This window comes from Bufo gargarizans, chromosome 1 (genome assembly GCF_014858855.1).
Source record: "Bufo gargarizans isolate SCDJY-AF-19 chromosome 1, ASM1485885v1, whole genome shotgun sequence".
NCBI lineage: Eukaryota > Metazoa > Chordata > Amphibia > Anura > Bufonidae > Bufo > Bufo gargarizans.
The window spans coordinates 132911956-132934894 of NC_058080.1; the positions used below are offsets into that span (position 1 = coordinate 132911956).

The 22939-nt window shown below is 43.4% G+C and overlaps 1 protein-coding gene across 5 annotated transcripts in view; it reads right to left on the reverse strand.

Moving 5' to 3' along the window:
• ATP8A1 (ATPase phospholipid transporting 8A1) overlaps positions 1–22939 on the reverse strand; it is a 188313-nt gene that overhangs the window by 107684 nt on the left and 57690 nt on the right. For 4 of the 5 annotated variants that reach the window (XM_044298696.1, XM_044298712.1, XM_044298679.1 and 1 more), the window contains exons 6-10: positions 16324–16369; positions 15008–15048; positions 5365–5438; positions 2234–2303; positions 1182–1309 (exon numbers count right to left, since the gene is read on the reverse strand). In XM_044298696.1, the coding sequence (XP_044154631.1) occupies positions 1182–1309; positions 2234–2303; positions 5365–5438; positions 15008–15048; positions 16324–16369 (359 nt within the window). Of the gene's footprint in view, positions 1–1181; positions 1310–2233; positions 2304–5364; positions 5439–8196; positions 8271–15007; positions 15049–16323; positions 16370–22939 lie in introns of all 5 variants that reach the window. The other variant, XM_044298705.1, reaches the window with a different exon arrangement.

The window sequence follows — 22939 nt, forward strand, 5'->3', positions numbered from 1 at the left end:
GTTAGAGAACACAGCAATGAAAACTATAGTGTAACCAGCCGTGCATCTGCGCATTCACTACATCACCGGGGCAGATTCCCCTGTAATTAGGCAGTAAACCGCATTAGGCCTCATGCACACGACAGTATTTTTTCACGGTCCGCAAAAACGGGGTCCGTAGGTCCGTGATCCGTGACCGTTTTTTCGTCCGTGGGTCTTCCTTGATTTTTGGAGGATCCACGGACATGAAAAAAAAAAGTCGTTTTGGTGTCCGCCTGGCCGTGCGGAGCCAAACGGATCCGTCCGGAATTACAATGCAAGTCAATGGGGACGGATCCGTTGGACGTTGACACAATATAGTGCAATTGCAAACGGATCCGTCCCCATTGACTTTCAATGTAAAGTCTGGAGTCTCTTTTATACCATCGGATCGGAGTTTTCTCCAATCCGATGGTATATTTTAACTTGAAGCGTCCCCATCACCATAGGAACGCCTCTATGTTAGAATATTCTGTTGGATATGAGTTACATCGTGAAAACTCATAGCCGACAGTATATTCTAACACAGAGGCGTTCCCATGGTGATGGGGACGCCTCTAGTTAGAATATACTACAAACTGTGTACATGACTGCCCCCTGCTGCCTGGCAGCACCCGATCTCTTACAGGGGGCCGTGATCAGCACAATTAACCCCTCAGGTGCCACACGTATCATAGCCCCCTGTAAGAGATCAGGGGCTGCCAGGCAGCAGGGGGCAGACCTGGTTCATAACGCGTATCCTGATCAAACCTGGTTCATAACGCGTATCCTGATCAAACCTGGTTCATAACGCGTATCCTGATCAAACCTGGTTCATAACGAGGAATCCACTGCCGTGATTATGGAAAAAAAATAAAAATAAATGCGGAGCAGAAACTATGTGGCCATAATGTGTAAACCCAGACTACGGTAAGGCCTCGTTCACACTTCACTGTTTAGCCAGTGATTTCCATCAATGATTTGTGAGCCAAAACCAGTAGTGAAGCCTAGACACAGATAAAAGTGTTCTGTTGGCTCACAAATCACTGACTAAACACTGAAGTGTGAACGAAGCATAACAGACAACAAAAAGAACCATAAACTTCAACAATTCTAATTACTCTCACAATATTACAAAAAACAACAACTCATAACACGACCATTTTCCTTAGCTCCATACTTACGCTTGGCCATCAAGCCTGATGTTTCCATTGAAATCATACAGATGCCTGTTGGGGCTTTCACACTCGATTTTGCCAGATAAGCTCATCAAGGTGTCAAGTTCTTTCAGGTCTGCTGTCAAGGAAAGACCCTGGGAAAAATAAAAAAGGGAACATAGGTGTTAAAGAAGTACATAAAGTCATGGATACGTCCTCTAAAAGAAGCTCTTTAGTCTGTGTGGGAACCGGTCTTCGAATACCTTCAGTCTTGGCCCGCTGTAGTGAAGTCATTATGATCAACACATTAAGGCTACATTCACACAAACGCATTTTGTTTCCGTTTGTTTTTTGCGGATTGGATGAGGACCCATTAATTTCAATAGGTCTGCAAAACATGTGGACAGCACACTGTGTACTTCCTCGCATCCATATGTCCGTTCCGTAACCCCGCAAAAAATATTGAACATGTCCTATTCTTGTCCATTTTGCGGACAAGGAAAGGCATTGTTAGTGGATCCGCACAAAAAACAGATGCGATACGGATGCCAAAAGAAAGTCATCGGTAGTTTTGCAGACCGCGTGTGAATGTAGCCTAAAGGGGGTGTCCGGTTTTCCAATATTGATGAGTTATGGTCAGCAAAGAAGCCCCAAAACATAACAGCCACCACCGTGTTACACAGTAGGTACAATATGTTCTTTTCTTCGTATGTTTCACCTTTCAATCTGTGAACATAGAGCAATTGCGGACAAGAATAGGCATTTCTATGGGGGTGCCGGCCGGGTGTATTGCGGATATTGCATATCTTAGTTTAACATACCCCTACGGTCAAATTATTTTCAATCTTTTCTAGGGGTATCATGATTTTTGTCCGAACATTTTTATTATTCTGTTGAACCACAATTCAAAAGCAATGTCTAATTTTCAGTAAAGTTTTACTTTGTATTGCTTTTGTCAGTTTCAGTTATTTCAGTGCCCATTGTGGGGGTTTCTTTCTTTAAAGAGTTTGTCCACATGTGTAGATGTTCAATCCATGTTTGAGTTTGTATTTGTTCATTTGTTGATCGTTTTCACATACCTGGCGGATCTTCAGATTGGTCTCCCCATCAAGGTTTGAGGTCTCAATGTAGCACATGGCTTGGGGCTCACTGTGGTAGAATACATATAAATAACAATAAATACCACAAATAAGTAAAAATAACCTTAAACCTATAAAAAGGACGTCACCTCTCCTGACATGTCTGAGAAACTATTTGCATTCCCCACGTAATGACAGTTCAAATGTCATTCCTGCAAGAAGTTATGAATGAATTACTAGCAGTTTACAATGAAGGTCCAGATGGGTGTTACCAGTTGTGGGTGTGCCCCTGCACAGTCTGACTCTGCAGGGACACACCCCCAACTGGTAATACCCAGAAGCACCTTCATTGCAGACTGCTGGCAATTTATTCATAACTTCAAGAAGGAATAATAAAGGAACGGCACACCGTAGAGACATAAGAATAGATGCTCAGAATTGTTATTACCGTACACGGGGAATGCATGTAGATACTAAAAAAGACATCAAGAAAGGTGATCGGTCCTCTATAAAAAGGTAGTAAAGGTAAAAGGTTAAAGGCTAGCAAAAGCAGAGCACATCTCCCACAAATTGCAGATTTGCAAAACACATTGGAAGGCAAATGAAAAGCTTAAGACTGCCACCAGCTAAACCGGAAAGTAGTAAAAAACTGAAATTATAACTTAATTTGCCTCACCGATTCTTGTAATAGATATGCGATGACAATAAAATGTGTGCCCAGTGTAAAAAAGAATGTGGGTAAATACCCGTAGGGGGTGCGCTAGATCTAAGGCCACTTTAAAACCAGGGGAATTGGGTCATCAGCAAACCTTTTAGGCCGACACAAGCGTGTTATCGCTGCATCCAAAAGCCATACATTTAGGGGATGGGATCTCTCCTGCTTGTAGCCACGACACACCTGTTTGGATCCGGACACATGTATGGCACTGACTGAGCAGGACAGCCGCAAGGACATTTGGCTTCAACCCATAAAGGGAGCAGATGGAGTAAAAAAGAGAAACCATATTGAACGGGTGCCATGCAGTTCCGTCATACACATGTCTGAGCGGCATCCTCCTTACTAGAATCCATGTCGGAAAAATTTAGGATGAAATTCCCTGGTATACTAAGTGCAACTTAAAAACAGTCGAGCATGTTGCATATATTTGGGACTCGAGGATCCTGACTTTTAACCCTAAAAATACGTTTCACACAAGAGTATGGGTTAAACGTCTGTCCTATGAGTCCGCAGTACAGACATATGACAGATTAAAGTGCTTCCATATGTCATCAGTATTCGGGGGCATTCAGACGACTGTAGTGTGTTGCGGAGCGCACATGGCCGCAACCATGGTAGAAAATGCCTATCTTTTTTACACAGCCGCGGAACGGAATCATGGATGCCGACAGCACACTGTGTGCTGTCCGCATCTTTTGTGGCCCCTTAGAAACGAATGGGTCCGCACCCGTTACGCATACGTGCGTCTGAATGAGCCCTTAGGCTGTGTTCACACTACATTTTTTTTGCATCCCGACGTACATACGTTAAACGGAGGCTGTCTTGACGTCCATCACCTCGAGGCTATAATGGCATCTATGACATGTCATGAAAAGCTCAAGGCAAATTTATTTTATGGACGCCATATAGGAGCATCAGTCACCCATCGCCCGTCAGACTGAGGGAAAGTACACCCTTTGGGCCTACGTTTGACTAATGAACCCCTATAGACGTGTGTATGTTGGGCGCGTTCATCGTCATGCATGCCAAAAAGAGGGCAGAAATGCAATGTGAACCCAGCCTTTGTCTTCAAGGCAGGGACTGAACCAAAACCAATGCAATACAGATGAAATACTGATGACATACTGATGCAATACAGATCTCATCCTTATTTGAATCACTCTCCATAGAGTTCTATGGTCATTGTAGCATTAGCTCCATACTGTGGACAGGAAAAAATAAATAAAAATAAAAAAATGGAAGCAATACTAATGAAAAATACGCTTGTGTGTCAGTATCCCAAAGTGTTACAGGAATCAGAAAGATAAAGCCGGCAGCATACCATTAGAAGCAGATTAGAACCAGCATGCATTTAAACACAGCCTGAAATCTGCATGCTCCCTCAAAGTGGCTCATGCTCAATACAATCTCCACGGTCATATGCAAATATAATACATTTCTTTTTTTTTTTTTTATGATACAGATATTGACAAAGTAATGTTTAAGCATGCAAGCACATCCAACGCAAGACATAAAAAGGACAGCCCTAGCAAATAACCCCGGGTATGGATTAGTGACCACCATGTCCCTGTGCCGTACACATACATGCAAGTGCCAGACTGCTAACATGCTACTCATTACACAGCGGTTATCTGCTCTGTGCAAGGGATCCGCTAGATTTTGGAAAACCATCAGACTTGTTATCATTTAAATGGAATTTGCTTTGATTTTTTGTAAAAATGAAAATATTTCAAGGGGCTTTTTTTATATTTTGGTAGGACATGAGATATCTGGTAGATGAATAAAATACTCTAAATTGAAGGGGACCTGTCACCACTCCTAACACTTGCAGTTTGCATAATACAAGTCTGGAGACTCGTTCCTTATAAAGCACCATTCACACGACCGTTTTGCAGACCATAGGCATTGTTACAACGGATGCAACACAAACATCAACCGTATTTTTATTTTATTTTTTGCGGATCCACATTTCGAAGACCGCAAATACATAATACGCTTTTGTGAATGCACCCCAATTCTGTGTTCTGTTCCTCTGCTATTCCTCTTACCATTTCCCCTTGTCAAAAGGGAGTGTCCCTACACCGTCTGAAAGATAAACTATGACTGGTCAGAATGTGGGGACCCACCCCAACTGGTATCACTGGTATTATTCAGACATCCCTAGGAGGAATAACAGAGCAACGGCACACTGTAGAGCTCTAAGACAAGACGTTGCAGAATGGTTATTTTATGGGGAATACAAGCATTTACTGAATAGTCATGCCAGGAGAGCAGACAGGTCCCGTCTAATACTGTGCAGGAAATGCTATTTTTCATGACAGGAATCGGCATAATGCACCCATTTTTTGGTGTACGGGATGTAGGACTATCAGAGGACCCCCTTGCACAAGGTCGGCTCCAGTGGTTCTCTGACCTTGAAGACAGACTGATGAGATCAGCTGGGAGATGCTGCCCATTGGTCACTTTCACTATCTCCCCTACAGCCACCTACGTGTCCCAACACGAACATGATCAGAATGGAAAGACGATGGAAAACACAAAAAGGAGACGGACACCAACAAAGACAGAATTGAAACGTTAAGTAGGAAATTGGTAGATTAATAAGAAATATTAACGTTTCCGTCTTCTCTTCCTAACTGGGCCTTAAATGCGGTGGAGCAAAGATTGGAAATACGTAGGCTGACATTCTCTAAAGGGGTTAGAGTGGAATAGACGGCTCTACCACTTGGGTAAATGCTAGAGGTGCGGGCTGCTTGAACTGACTCACCCAGTCAGGGGCATGTAATTATAGAAAGAAAGAGATTAAGCAGGCACACTCTATTTGGGTTCAATTAAATATTTATTTTAATTAGTAATAGGATGTTAGGTTATTATATGTTTGGGTATATATGGTTATGAGGGTACTGTGTGAGTAATATCACTCTGAGGTGAATGTCCTGGAGATGAGGTGACAATATATAATGATGTAGATAAAAATGAAAATAAAAATAAAATACTAGTAAAAATGCTCTGTGGTGAGTATCTTGGAGACAAAGTCACAGTATATAATAGTCTGGAATAAAAAAAAAATTGCAATAAAAACTGCTGCAATAAAAAGACAGCTATGGTAAAAAAGGCAAAAAGTCTGTTAGGTCTTTAAAGTGCTGTTTTTTGTCACAGTGACTGCTGTTTAGAGGACAGAGATAATTTAAGTAGTTAGTGAGGATGTCCTGAGTGCAGTATTAATCCTTTATGGAGATAGTTCATCAATAATGTTGCCGCTTAATCCACGGTAAGTGCTGCGCTTGTAACAGTGTTTTAGTATAAGCATGTATGTATCTTTGTTATACACGCTGTGGAAGGAAGCGGAGCTCTGTGCCTGGGTGCGGCGTCCCGCACTGTCTCTGGCTACAGAGATCACTTACCCTTCCTGGCGCTGGCACTGTTCTCTTCTCCTTCAGGTCGCAACTTCCTAGGAGGCTCTCTGTTCAGTAGCGTCCCTCGTGTTGCCTTGGATGCTGGGGGCGTGGCTCGCGCGTCTTGCTGAATGACGTCAGCGGCCCGTAGTAGCGGTCCTGGTCAGCGCGACCAGGACCGCTACTACGGGCCGCTGACGTCATTCAGCAAGACGCGCGAGCCACGCCCCCAGCATCCAAGGCAACACGAGGGACGCTACTGAACAGAGAGCCTCCTAGGAAGTTGCGACCTGAAGGAGAAGAGAACAGTGCCAGCGCCAGGAAGGGTAAGTGATCTCTGTAGCCAGAGACAGTGCGGGACGCCGCACCCAGGCACAGAGCTCCGCTTCCTTCCACAGCGTGTATAACAAAGATACATACATGCTTATACTAAAACACTGTTACAAGCGCAGCACTTACCGTGGATTAAGCGGCAACATTATTGATGAACTATCTCCATAAAGGATTAATACTGCACTCAGGACATCCTCACTAACTACTTAAATTATCTCTGTCCTCTAAACAGCAGTCACTGTGACAAAAAACAGCACTTTAAAGACCTAACAGACTTTTTGCCTTTTTTACCATAGCTGTCTTTTTATTGCAGCAGTTTTTATTGCAATTTTTTTTTTATTCCAGACTATTATATACTGTGACTTTGTCTCCAAGATACTCACCACAGAGCATTTTTACTAGTATTTTATTTTTATTTTCATTTTTATCTACATCATTATATATTGTCACCTCATCTCCAGGACATTCACCTCAGAGTGATATTACTCACACAGTACCCTCATAACCATATATACCCAAACATATAATAACCTAACATCCTATTACTAATTTAAATAAATATTTAATTGAACCCAAATAGAGTGTGCCTGCTTAATCTCTTTCTTTCTATTTCTCTAAAGGGGTTGTCAGAATTAAGCAAAAAAGGTGGCCAAAAGTAGGGACTGTGACAAAAAACAAGAACAATACTCGCTCCCCCTCCACGTGCAGCTACTATGCCTCTTTCCAAGACTTCATTTACTTGGCTGCAGCGATGATGTTCGCGTAAACAGAATTGACTGCTGCAGCCAATTACTGGCCTCAGTGGCATACGGCACAAGAACTCTAAGGCCAGTGATTGCCTGTAGAGGTCAGGTGTGTATACATACATGTCATCACTGGACAAAGACCAGAGGGAGGCATAGGAGTGATGGCACTGGATGCGGTGAGGAGGTCAACCCAGACGCAACATTTTTGAATGACATGGACAACCCCTTTAATGGTAAAGGTCAGTGGATTGGCAGTGAATCGCTGAGTCTGACACAGACAATAGAATCTCAGAGGAGCGGAGTATGGAGTCCTACAGGGCAAGACTAGGGGCATACTGTCAGACCGCAACGGCACGGCCTGAGGGCAACAAAAAGGGGTCATCCGGTTGTGCACAATGGGCCACAAAAGGATCTCATGAATTTGCTTGTATGAAAAGCTGAACATTGCTTTGGACGAAAAAAAGAAATTGTTATGTGTGTGCAAATACAGGTCACATACTACACAGGCCCAGTTATGAAGCAGAATCTGAAAACACATCAGTTTACAAGAGGAAATAAGGACAAGCGACGGATGAATGGCTGGCTTTGTTACAGTGGGGTGGCGTGCATTAGGCCAATTTTTATTTTATTCATTCATTTTCTGTAATTGGATTTTTCTGTCATTACATTTCCATGCCACACCGAGTTCATCCTTATTTCCTTGCAGTTATGGAGGCCAAAACATAGTAGAGGAACCAGACTTCATAGAGTTAGCACTGTAGGCATCTCTACCTTGACGAGAGCAGTATAGTGTCTGCGGGTATATACTCGGTGCCATTTATTTTAACTATATCGCCAACATTTACCTGAAAGAAACTGGCAACCGGTTAATAATCTGGAAATTTTTGTTATTAGAAAGAGCATTATATAGACATAAAATACATGCGTCCTAATGAACAGCGAAGGCACCGGCAGAAGCAAGTGGGGCAGAGTTTATTGCATCATCAAGCAGTATGCATTTTACGCCATTAATTCATAGGTAAATCACCTGACGTGCAGTTCTACATTTCTATAAAACATCTAGTAAGAGGAAAACACGAGATAGTATGCAGTTTCCACTAAAGTAAAATAAAAAAATAAAAAAAATTCTACTTACCCAAATCTACCTTGGATATATTGGTTCACTGAAAAGCTGAGTGACCAACAGTGTGGTCAACCATTACACAGGGGTCCGCTTATGCTTATTAACCAAAACATTCTAAAGAAATGAACTTTATAAGTAAAAAAAGTAAAAAGGGGGTCGTCTCATCCCAACAACCCCATGTTAAGCCAAATTCACACATCAGTGTTTGGTCAGTGATTTCCATCAGCGATTGTGAGCCAAAACCAGGAGTGGAGCCTCCACAGACATAAGGTACAAGGGAGAGATCTGCACCTGTTCTGTGTTTAATTTTGAGCCAAAACCAGGCGCGGCTCTACTGTCCGAACACTGACGTGTGAATGAGGATTTATACTGGAGAGCACCTGGCATTCAGCTGATCAGTACAGGTCTGGTTTCAGAAACCTCCAATTTCCAACAGGACAAACAATTCAAATGAATAAGCGGACCATATATTTCATGGACAAATCGCTCCTGCTAGAGGAAAAGTTATTGTCTGCAGCAGCTCCGTTCAGGGTATCCCAAATGGGGTACGCCCCTCTCCTTGACGCCCATACGCCCCAATAGGACATATGGAAAGTGAATGTCTTGATGCTTTATGGCTTGGTTCTTTCTGCTACAACCAGTTTAGGAACCCAACCTTACAGCTTCCATGAGGGTCACTATCAGAATGGCAAACCTGCTTAACCCGATAAGTATTCCACCTGGCCATGCCATGAGGAAGGACGTGTCTATACATCCGAAACGCGTAGCATTTCTATCTGCTGTTTTTTGTTTTTTTTTTTGGGTTTGTTGGATGTTTTTATTGGGTTTTGAACAAAGAAAATATGGAGCTTTAAAGACCACGAGTGGCAGATTATTATTTCGGAGCCAGGTGGAATATTTATGGACCGAACTGACAGTTTTCTCCAGCTTTCTTTATCAGACGGTTGCTAAGAGATGTTGTTTGCGAACCTTCCATTTTTTATCACGCACGTGAAAAAAACTGATCAAAACACATTGCACAAGTGTGAAAAAAAATAATTGAATAACTGAATGCAATCGCAGACAAAAATGACTGAACTTGCTTGGCAAAACTGTGCGCGTTTCACTGAACGCAACCTGAACGCATCTGGAGCCAATCCGTATAGTTTGTGTGAAAGAGGCCTGGTACGGGTGATGAGGATCCGACACCCCATTGATCAGCTGTTCTACAGTAGCTCCTGTGCTGCAAATCCGTGCCAGAACTAGAGCTACCATTGAAGTCGCTGCAGTAACCAGCTCCATCCAATACATAAAATGGTAGGAGCTACTACAGAACAGATGGTCGGAGGAGGTACAGGGTATCCGGCACCATTTTTGGGTACATATAAAACATTGATTAAAGTCTCCAGCAAATGCCATTTATCATGTAGAAAAAGTTAATACCAGGCAGTTACTAATGTATCGTGATTGTCCATATTGCTTCCTTTGCCGGCTGGATTTATTTTTCTATCAGATTATACATTGCTCAAATCCAGTTACAGCCGCCACTGCAGCACAGATACCATGTGGCCAGGACAGAAGCTGCTGCGCATGTGTGCCTACGTGGACTCCCATGGTTCTCACCAGAAAGGCCGGTACTTTTTCCTATAGTGTGCAAGCACGACGATAGCTGCTGGATTGACAGGTGGTCATAACCATGGAAAAGAGCAATGTATAATGTGACGGGGGGAAAAAGAAGAAAAAAAAAAAAGGAGTCTAGCCAGCAAAGGAGGCAATATGGACAATCACAATACATTAGTAAGTGCTTTGTGTTAACTTTGACTAAAGGATAAATGCCATTTGCTGAAGTGACAAACCCTTTAAAGGGTTCCTGTCACCAGAATTAACCCTAAACTGGCTGACATTAGCGATGTGCTAATGTTAGCAGACCCTAACTGTACGCTTATTGAAGCCCCCCTTACTGCACAATTTTAACTTTGATGATATGCAAATTAGCCTCTGGGAGCGGTGGGGCATTGCTCCTGCTCCTAGAGGCTCCGGGGGGGGTGTTAGGGTTATGGTTAGGGGCTGCGGTTGGGTTGGAGGATGGCTATGGCATGGGGCCGATGACGCTGGCTGAGGGACATGGATGATGATGGCAATGGCATGAGACTGATGGTGCTGGCTGAGGGACATGGATGATGATGGCAATGGCATGAGACTAATGGTGCTGGCTGAGGGACATGGATGATGGCAAATGGCAAGGCAGAAGAAAATAATATATTGCGACATATATAGTTATCGCACATGGTTCAAATTATATCGCGATATAGAATTTAGGAAGTATTGCCCAGCCCTATCTGAATATATATATATATTTTTTTACATTGAAGAGTATGTGCTCAGGGGAGAGCATAAACAAGATGTGAACAGGCCCCAAGTGTCTGAAAGTTAATCAGCACAGTTGATCCTGTAAATGAATGCTATATCTAATTACTGTATGACAATCATTGCTGCATTGCTGAGGTATACGTTTCTTTACAAGATGCTAACTTTCAGCTGATACCGTCTTTGTTCCAGAGGCAGAGGCTATAAATACGAAGTACATCTTGGTCTTGTGGCCGTGCAGCGAGAATGTAGTAAGGTCAGGAACTTGGCTCTAATTCTAAGTTATGTTTCAAGGCCTGTTTAAAAGGTTGACATAAGATAGCTACCTTCCAAATGTTGTTGCCAAGGCAGAGTTTTCTCATCTTTTTTGGAAAGAGGACCATTAGATGGAACAACCTGCCGGATCTCTGCATTACGGCATTGCCGGAAACTTGTAAGTTTCCATCTGGCCCCATTAACTATAATGGGGACCGGCAGAGATCCAGCCACATTCTGGCAAATATGCAGGGAATCGGCTGTGAGAAAACCGCTGTCGAGCAGCCTGCTGGATTGTTAGCGCTAGTGTGAAACTAGCCTTAGACTCCTTAAACCTACTAGGAGCTCTGCACAAGGAGAAGCCGTACCCCTCGAATGACTGCATACTGTTATTCATTAATGTAAGGCCTGGATAGAACAAGAATAAGTCCACGTGTATTTAATACGTTCTTTAATAACTGTACTGCTCAATCATATCGATATGAAGAAAATACGAGAAATAAAGAAAGGGAAAATTAAGGTATGGGAACAAGTTTCTTCAGGTGCAAGACCTTGTATAGGATTCCTTTTAAGATCCGCTAAGATTCTGCATCCAATGCAAATGAATTGGGTATTTTGCACCCCTATCACAAGCATGCTCATTTTTCTTGCAGAATCCACACACAAAAACTCGAATAGCCACCCACGGCTTACACATCCGCTGCAGCTCAGTTATCTGTGCCAATCTCTGCAGTGAAGATGCTGCAGCCATTCTGCGGACATTGTCTATAGCGGTGACAGGTAGTCACAACACCATTGCAAACGCGCAGGAGCATGCGATTCTACCGATGAGTAATACTATTTTCTGTTAATTCATCATATACCCTGCTACTTGCTTCATTTTTATAGTATAGTTTTAAAGGGAGTCTGTCAGCAGTTTTGTCTGTTCTAAACTGCTGACAGATATAGGTAGGGGCAGAAGGCGATAAGTATCTCTGACTCTGCTTTTAAATCAACGTACTAAAGAACTTTCAATCCCATGGGCAGCTGTGCTTCAGGCTCGGTGTATGAGCAGCTCAACCCCCCCCCCCCCCCCCCCCGTGTGCTGTCCGCATCCGCACTTCTGTCCCGCAACCCTGCAAAAAAAAAATAAAAAAATAGAACATATCCTATTCTTGTCCGTGTTTTGCGGACGTGTGAATGGACCCTTACAGAGTATCTTCCCACAGTACTTTGTTGCATTCCATTAAATGGGACAAGAGGTCATGATCTCTTTGCGTCAACCTCCCTAGACACGCGAGCATACGCATACCGCAGTGTCCTCGTAAAACAGCTTAAACCTTCAGAAATCCATTTATACGTCAATTTAAATATACAGAGCGGTATGTGTGGAATGCGTATACAGAAGTGTCGGTATACAAGACGCACTAATGAAGTCCAGAGCAAATGACGTTCTCAGTGTTATTTATTCATAAGAACGACTGCGCTCTGGCCAAGACAAAAAAAAAAAAAAAAAAAAAAAAAATGGCAAATAAGAAGCTACAATGCTCAGTCTTAATGAATATCAATTATTTCCAGTCAGTGAACTCAGAGGAACTCATTAAAGATTTATCTCCGCTGCCATTAACATAACTGCATTAGCATCCGTCCTCGTGCTCAGTGTGTCTCTGGGCACCTCCATTGTGGCAACTGAACAGCCAGCCATTCAGTGATGTCTCTGACTGCACCGTTACCACTGACACTCTCGGAACTAATTCTTTATTTATTTACAAGATTCCCAGCATTTCCTGGACTATGGGGCAGGTTCCAGAAATTCATCTCCATTACCATTCAAATCGAGACCAAGCATCTGACGTCAGTCGTCAGTGGGATACAGTATTTGATGCATCTCAAGTGGCACAGAACGGATTCTGATTGGGATGGGCAGGAAGAACTGGACACCGGACACTCTAGTTGTCAAAAAGATAGACACCCGGATTGACCCCATTATAACGCAATGGAGTCAGTTGAGTGCAATTGGCGACACTAACACTGTCTTAAAGTGGTATTCCCATCTGAAAATGTATGGCATATTGATAGTATAGGGCAATATAGGCCATAAATGTCTGATGGGTAAAGGTCCTATTTCCTATCTGAAGAAGGAGCCCCACTGTGACTCTCCAGGGGAATTCTTGAAGTAGGCGACAGTGGGTTTGGGAGTCGGGACTCGCATGTGCCGGACATTAAAGGGGTTATCCTCCCATGTCTAACATATTCTCTCCCCCCCCCCCCCAATGCCCGGACCCCTCATAGCCACCGCTGCATCTTCCTAGCATCGCGGGTGACGCTAGGGAAGCTCGTCCTTGTCATGTCCCGCTATTGGCTGCTCTCCCCCCCCCCCCCCCCCCGTTGCTGGATGTTTTGATCAGATGCAGCGACGGCTGTGTGGAGATCAGTATGCTGGGGAGCACGTTTTAGACATAGGTATATTTAATCAGATATATGCCAGTTTATTGGGGTATATCTGTCACAGATTGCGGCACAAAGGTTATTTGCGCTGCAATCTGCAACTTCTCCCCGCTCATGCGAGGTCAAAAAAGGGTGCGGGACATCTTATTCATCATTTTCTATTCCCGTTTTAGGTGTAGAAGATGGTATAAATTTAGGCCAGCAAGGAAGCCATCTTACATTTAGACCGGCGCCTCTTCATAACTTCTGAGGATCCACCACCAGCGAAGGGTTAAGACAGACGTCTAAAATGCCGGTCTTAATAAATGACCCCCTAAATGTTTTGCTAGGACACCATAACCATTTATATCAGCCAAACACGCCTACCTTTACAGGGTCAGCCGACCAGCTAATGTCTATAGAGGTGTCCCAACTTTCCCCCTCAAAAGATGTCAGGGAAAAGAAGGTTTAGGTTGTTGTATTTCAACATGTCCAATCCTCTTAAGTTTTCTAGGGATTGAGCTGCCATACGAAGACTCTGACCATGGCTTATTCACATGAACGCAGTCGAGTATGCACATATACAGTATGGGGGCATCAGGAGGAACAACTAACTTTTTACAGCATTGTAGAGAGTCAAATTAGTCTGCCCTTAAACCTGAGCTCTGAGGCTATGCACTGCCCGTGTGTACCAGATGAAAAAGGGCAGCTGGGCAGTACTGGAGGAGGGAGGCCCCATCTATGATGAAAACCCTATTCATAGCTCTAAAAGAGCTGCGATATGTACCTGGACTGGTATTTGGACGCAATGTGCAGCACCCTGAAATCTAGCTCCATGTTATAACATGCCTGAGCAACCAAAGGGAATATTGTAAAATGACTTCTGTACCCAGTTGTCAGTCGCTCTTGCCGCAGACAGCTGAAAAGATCTGATCCTCTGATCCTAGTCATTATAAGGTGCTCCTCAGCCTCCTCATTAGACAAAGGGGATGTGACAGGATTTTTAGGTGATGCTTGTTTAAACCACAGGATGTTCTGAAACTACATGCATTTAAGAACTCAAGGATCTTAAAACAGATACAAATCTGTCAGCTTAAAGGGGTTATCAGAGTAATTTTTTTGTTCTATGTTCCTAACTAAGCAAATGTAACAGCTTTCCAATTAACTCACTGCAGTGACTGGTTTCTCAGATTTCACTGAGGGTCACATGACCTGTGATGTCATCTTCTCTCCCTGCTCTTATAAAGGTCGTTTACAAGCCTGTAAACAAGACGGCACTGTGCTGGCCACACGCGTGCCCGCCACAAGTATGCAATTCTAGTGCTGCAAACATGTCGCCCTTCTGTTCTTCGCTGCCAGGTATTTCTAATCGCTCCGCAGAGACAAAGAAACCTTAATGAAACAAACAGGTAGCAAGAAATCCGAATAGCAAACTGTGCAGAAGAAACAAACCTTTTCCCAGTGCACAATCTCCCAGGCTCCATTCCGTAGAACTAAAAGGCAAAAGAGAGAGTTTCATTTATAATACGTATTCTTTAGAAAATGGCCATCAAACATGGCAGCACAGAGGGGTGAACCTCAACTGGCACAACCTGAAAGATATAATAAGCTGCGACCGGAACTGGGGGGAAAAAAAAAAAAAAAGTGTATACAAGGTGGAGTTTTTAACATTGAAGTCAATGGATGGGAAAACTTGGTGAGTTTTTAAAGTGGATTTAGCAGCTGAAACTGTAATTTTCAGCTGCCGAATCAGCAATAGATTAATAGTGGTAGATTTTAGTTGTGTGAACATAACCTGAAGGCGTCTACATCAACAGGGGATGGTTCTTTACTGTAAGAGCAGTGAAACCATAGAACTCTCTGCTAGAAGAGGTGGTGATGGTGAACTCACTAAAAGGGAGCCTGGAAATATTTCTGTAGTGTAATAATAATATTACAGGTTATAGTTACTAGATGACTGGAGAAGGGTCATTGATCTGATTGCCAGATTAGGAGTCTGGAAGTAACCGTTTCCTGAAGCAAAATCTAGCCTTTTCCTGGATCAACTTTACAGGATAACTGGCTGAACTGGATGGACGTCTGTCTTTTCTCTGCATTGGAAACCTGTGTTACTAGCAGAGGATTTCACAGTAGCTACCAGAAAGTGACTTCTGGGGCAACAGGGTTTGATCCTGGATCAGATCAACAACTATATGGAGCATTTTCGGCATGACAAGTGACCTGCGTGTTTGTGTAATGGGAGGAGAAGGCTGGATCAAGATATCCTCCAAGACTTTAGGGAACACTGTCTTCGTAAAGCACACTCCTGCGGTACGGCAGTAAATTCTTTCCTTGAAAATGAAACCAGCTAAAGCACGTATGTCATGACCTTGTTACAAGTAATAAAGAATGGTAAACAGCACGACAAATCCCACCATGGGATAAATCATACCAGTAATCCAGGTCCAAAACAATGGTGCCCGCGGAAGGAGATCCAGGGTAGGGGTCCCTTCAAGTATCCGCAGCACTCTTCACACAGTTAATTTTTTTTTTATTCCATCAGCAGCATACAATGCAACGTTTAAAAAGTCTTTATCAAGCATTTTAAATCGAAACGTCGCACTGTATGCTGCTGATGGGAAAAAAAAAAAGATGTATTTTTTGCACAAATTGAAGAGTGCTGCAGATACTTCTACTATAATGACCTTGTTACACGACCCTGGTAGAATTATATGCTGTATAATTGATTCAACTGAAAGGAAAGAAATACCACAAGACTGTCACTTTACCTTGTGTGATCTTCTTGTTTACATAATTATCAGCTTTGTGCCGCTTCTGAAAAAAAAAAATAAAAAAAAAAATATGGCATTAAGGATATAAGTAACAAGGATCTGAAAACCAAGACAGACCCCAAAAAAAAAAAAAAAAAAAAAAAAAGTCAAAAGAACCACCCTATAAATGCACATCCAACAATATCCATGGATAAAACTTTATTGGACAACAACAGACAGACACATTAGAAAACTGTATACAATATGAACAACGTGTCGGTAACAGGATAAAACCGACACATACAGAATCCACTGAACGTCCACAGATCAGGACATACAATATACAGGTCCTTCTAAAAAAATTAGCATATTGTGATAAAGTTCATTCTTTTCTGTTATGTACTGATAAACATTAGACTTTCATATATTTTAGATTCATTACACACCAACTGAAGTAGTTCAAGCCTTTTATTGTTTTAATATTGATGATTTTGGCATACAGCTCATGAAAACCCAAATTTCCTATCTAAAAAAATTAGCATATTTCATTCGACCAATAAAAGAAAAGTGTTTTTAATACAAAAAAAAGTCAACCTTCAAATAATTATGTTCAGTTCTGCACTCAATACTTGGTCGGGAATCCTTTTGCAGAAATGACTGCTTCAATGCGGCGTGGCATGGAGGCAATCAGCCTGTGGCACTGCTGAGGTGTTATGGAGGCCCAGGATGCTTCGATAGCGGCCTTAAGCTCATCCAGAGTGTTGGGTCTTGCGTCTCTCAACTTTCTCTTCCCAATATCCCACAGATTCTCTATGGGGTTCAGGTCAGGAGAGTTGGCAGGCCAATTGAGCACAGTAATACCATGGTCAGTAAACCATTTACCAGTGGTTTTGGCACTGTGAGCAGGTGCCAGGGCCGGCTGAAAAATGAAATCTTCATCTCCATAAAGTTTTTCAGCAGATGGAAGCATGAAGTGCTCCAAAATCTCCTGATAGCTAGCTGCATTGACCCTGCCCTTGATAAAACACAGTGGACCAACACCAGCAGCTGACATGGCACCCCAGACCATCACTGACTGTGGGTACTTGACACTGGACTTCAGGCATTTTGGCATTTCCCTCTCCCCAGTCTTCCTCCAGACTCTGGCACCTTGATTTCCGAATGACATGCAACAGTCCAGTGCTGCTTCTCTGTAGCCCAGGTCAGGCGCTTCTGCCGCTGTTTCTGGTTCAAAAGTGGCTTGACCTGGGGAATGCGGCACCTGTATCCCATTTCCTGCACACGGTGGCTCTGGGTGTTTCTACTCCAGACTCAGTCCACTGCTTCCGCAGGTCCCCCAAGGTCTGGAATCGGTCCTTCTCCACAATCTTCCTCAGGGTCCGGTCACCTCTTCTCGTTGTGCAGCGTTTTCTGCCACACTTTTTCCTTCCCACAGACTTCCCACTGAGGTGCCTTGATACAGCACTCTGGGAACAGCCTATTCGTTCAGAAATTTCTTTCTGTGTCTTACCCTCTTGCTTGAGGGTGTCAATGATGGCCTTCTGGACAGCAGTCAGGTCGCCAGTCTTACCCATGATTGCGGTTTTGAGTAATGAACCAGGCTGGGAGTTTTTAAAAGCCTCAGGAATCTTTTGCAGGTGTTTAGAGTTAATTAGTTGATTCAGATGATTAGGTTAATAGCTCGTTTAGAGAACCTTTTCATGATATGCTAATTTTTTGAGATAGGAATTTTGGGTTTTCATGAGCTGTATGCCAAAATCATCAATATTAAAACAATAAAAGGCTTGAACTACTTCAGTTGGTGTGTAATGAATCTAAAATATATGAAAGTCTAATGTTTATCAGTACATTACAGAAAATAATGAACTTTATCACAATATGCTAATTTTTTTAGAAGGACCTGTATACCAGCTATACACAATATCAACCTATGAACTGCAATAAGACAATGTTGAATAAGTTGAGGCCACTAATAAATAAAAGCAGACCCCAAATAAGGTCAAGTAGTGAGAGCCAAAACCTGTATGAGCAGCTGGTGCAGTGGATCTGAAAGAATGAGATGCCCAACGCGTATCACTGGTGCAGTCCGGCTTCCTCAAGGGTGATTACCCGGTGCCCTCCTTTTTAGTTTTCCCCGCCACAGCAGCACTCCCGGCCACCCGCTTGCAGGGAACTGCAACTCAGTCCCATTCAAAGAAAGGCGTCTGGCTGCAGTCCCCGGGTGTTCGGAAGCGCTGCTGTGGAGGGGGAAAAAACGTGAACTCTGTTTATGACCCTCAAGGCGATGATCATATTGACGACACATTACATCAGCACGGTGTCCACAGAACTGACTGATGTCATGGTCTAAATGGTTCATGAAGTCAAGAGTAATTCTACCACTTGCAGTAGGAACTTCTACATCAGGCATGCTCAACCTGCGGCCCTCCAGCTGTTGTAAAACTACAACTCCCACAATGCCCTGCTGTACGCTGATAACTGTAGGCTGTTCGGGCATGCTAAGAGTTGTAGTTTTGCAACAGCTGGAGGGCCGCAGGTTGAGCATGCCTGTTCTACATGATGAGGCACCCACATGATGTCACACATGCACCCCTGAAGTTATCACCATAAACATCTCCACACATGACAATGGAGCTGACCGCGCAATCTTATGGTGGAGTTCACGGTAACAGCTGTTAGAGCATTCAATTCAATGGCCGCTGGTCCATCAGTATGTGCCACTGTAATTCAGCCATTTTTCTTCAGGAAGAGATAGGTCCCTTCTAGTATGACAGATCCTGAAGTATTGTGCTTGCTGAAGGGTTTCATTTTATTTTTCAAAAAACAAACAAAAAACCCATGATTATTATCAGATAATGCCGAAAGCAGTTCAGTTTAGAGTATAACTATACGGCTACGCCATTTACATAAACCTCTAAATAAACTTGCTTTCGCAATGTTTTGCAGTGTCCATTGGAGATATGAAGATATACAGAGGATTTCCTGAGTATAACTAACGGACGGCATACAGTGGCATCCAATGACTATAGGCTCCCTCAGTAAAAAAAAAGGCATTCTGCATGGCGTATGTTTTTAACTGGACGCCTCTGACTAGAAAAGTGAAGTAGGCTGCGCTACTTAATACAGCAAAAATAGCTGCAGCTATTGATTATTTTAGTAATCATGTATTGTATAGATCAATCCAACGATTAATAGAGTACTCTAATAAGAAAAAAAAAAAAAAGAATTAAAAGAACATTTTCTGTTACAAAAACTCATCAGCCCCCCAATGCCATCAGCCCCTCCATGCCATCATGTCCTCCAGTGCCATCAGCCCCTACATGCCATCATGTCCCCCAGTGCCATCAGCCCCTCCATGCCATGTCCCCCAGTGCCAGTACTTACCTTTCCTGGCAGAGTGCATGGCTAGCCGATATGGAGTCTGGAGGAGAAGGACCGCAGAGTCTTCTTCCCAACATACATTGGGACCAGACGTCACACAGCGTCAAAAACACAGCACTCATGCGCACGAAGCGCAAATTGCAGATCCGCAAAACACAGAAGCCGTAACGGAACGTCTAGGCCAGGGGTCAGCACCTTCGGCACTCCAGCTGTTGTGAAACTACAATTCCCAGCATGCTCTATTCATTTCTATGGGAGGTCTGAGAAGAGCAGAGCAAGTGTGCCTGCTGGGAGTTGTAGTTTCACAACAGCTGGAGAGCCGGAGGTTGCCTACCCCTGGTCTAGGCCATAATACAAAAGTCCTTAAGTTGTCCAACACGGACAAGAATACTGAGTTTCATATTTTCGCGAACAAAAATATGTTTGTGTGTATGAGCCCTTATACTGATGTATACTAGCCTCATTTAGATGAACGGGGCTACAGACACGTGGTGTACAAGTACAAGAGGGGGCTTCTCTGCTGCATATAGCAAGTGGACAAAAAAAAACAAAATTTTTTTTATAAAAAATAAAATCATCCTAATCACACAGCACGGCATGGCTCCTCCACCTGTATAAATGGGACCCATGTCTGTGCATGACAAGATCAAAGGGATGTCATCTACTAAATAAGCAGCGTTATGCCCATGCACAAACTGTCAAGCATGGCAGCAATAAGCAGCCACTTCTGTAATAATCAATACAGGATGAAAGCGTCGCTAGTTCAGACCAATAATCACACCAGAACAAGGAAAAATGAGCGGCTGCATTGAGGCTTCCCAAACTAAAGGGCGAGTTACATCACACTGTGCACGTGAGAAGTATTGATCCGCAATAAGGAAAATTCCATGTACATACCTAAGCATCGCACTGGGAACCATGCGGCCAGAGATGATAAAGAGATACACGGTATGGGATACTGATTACTGTAATCATGCCACCTGCAGCCAAATTTATTTTTAACTTAGGAAATTTAGCAACATACAGACCCCAATGTATGGTACCGATTACCATACAGTAACATGTCATCCATGGGCTTTCATAAAAATAAAAAAAAATAAAGAATGGCGCAGCATGTGTTTTTGCAGTGGCCAACTGTAAAGAAAAGCATAGCGGAACACACTTTCCTATACAGTAAAATGAAAATTGAAAAAAAAAGGTATACCAGGATTTTCCTATTGATGTCCAATCCTCAGCGGGGGTCCGATCCCTCACAAGCCACCGATCCCCGGGGTAGCACCAGCAATGAGATTACACAGCTCCTATACAGAGCTGGTTACTGCGGTGACTGGAATGGAAGCAGCGTCGCAGCAGCCAGCTCTGTACACTATATAATGGACAGAGCTGTGTATTTCTGTTGCCTTCTCCATCTTTTTTCTTCACCATGGCAAGCTACCCTTTGCTGATGGAGGTATACGTTTTGCCTGAGATGTTGGGGGCACCTCAAGGATAAGAGTTCTGTGCATGGAAGGGGTCTTGCACCTCTGCAGTCTTTATCATACACCAATTGGGGTCTGTAGGTGTCTTGCGGTGAACTAGTGTTGTAACTGTGTGTATGGCTTTCTTTTCAGTGACACGTTGCAAGTTTGCCTCGTGTTTTTGCAGGATGTGGCCAGGCCTTGTGATGCCGGGGCACAGCAGGGCACCAATATTATGTGGGGTGCACTTACAGAGGTGCTGGGCCGTCCGTTTGATCTAATAGTATGGGTGTAAGGAACAAGTTGCTAGCCAGCAGCGTGCACTACACTTAAAGGGGTTTTAACCGACAACCTCTCCTCTGGATAGATCATCCGTATCGGACAGGTGGGGGTCCGACACCCGGGACCCACGGCGATCAGCTGTTTGGGAAAGCACCCGCAAAAGAAGTATATGTTCAGTGTAAGCAATGGGAGCATCTCTGGGGTATGAACTAAACATGTGTACTGCCTTGTGCGTTTTTTAGGGGGAGCTGGGCAGGTCCCTTTGGTACGTTCACACGTCAAAGATTTAGGAATCTGCGCCGAAATCTTTTTAAGGTCACATCAACATGCTCTTGGGGTACAGCACTTGATGCAAAACCCGCCGTGGATTTTCCACAGCAAAATTGCGCGCCAAATTGCGCGCCAAAAATCTGCCGTGTTAACAGTAGAAGTATAGTGAATGAGATTTAAAAAAATAAATAATATCTCACCCACATGCTGCAGGAAGTTTCCACACAACGTCCATACATGCATGAATTTCAAAACGGTTGGATCACCAATAAATGTTAATTTATCATAATTTAGCACAGAAAAGCATCGATTACTTCTGTAATTTACTTTCGGTTACAAAAATGCTCCAGTTGTGAGATCTACACTTCATTATGATGATGCCCCCTGGTGTTTAATCTTTAAAATAACGTGCACATCTACCTACTAGGGTAGTCACACATGCTCAGTTCCATCCTTTAACTGCCACCGGCCATATCTACTATTAGAAACTATGACCGTTTCAGGGAGAGAGCTGCAGCAGATTGGACATGCCCACTGAGGACACCTACCTGAGCAGCACCAGAAAGGACCCTCCGCCCGAGCTGTAATGGAGAGAAAGCTGCACCAGAAAGGACACATCCTCTGAGCTGCCAGCCTGAAGAGCATGGAGTAATGAATAGGAAGGGGATCTCTGGATGCGGGGCTGGTTCTAGCTTTGTTAGAAAGGTATTGTCATGTACTACAGGATGTCTGATTTTCATTTTTTACACGGCATTCATTTTTAAATCCACAGCAAGTCAATTTATGCTGTGGATATCTGCCATGGACTGTATCCACAGGATTAGGGTGAAATCTGTAACAAACCTGCAGCATTTTCACACCGAATTCTGCAACACAATCCATACCATTTGGCGAGTACTTTGCTGCGGCAGCATTCCACCAGAGGAGGCAGGTTTTCCAATGCACCAAATCCCCATTTGGCCATTCCCTAAGTGCACACTATTGTTTGTATTTCATTTATATACGCGATTTTCTTGTTTTTTCCAATTGCGAAAATTCCTTTTCGGAAACCCGATAATATTACTGAAGGTACTGGGTGGCACTGAGTTTTATAACACCAGCTGCAGGCTGGCACCGACCCAGACACTTGGCTGCAGCACCATAATGTCTGCAGAGATAAGGTTACTGGTTAATTGGGAAAATTTTGTTTGCGTAAGCATTCAGGAATAATGCTAGAATAGCACTGGTCCAACCTATTCACCTTG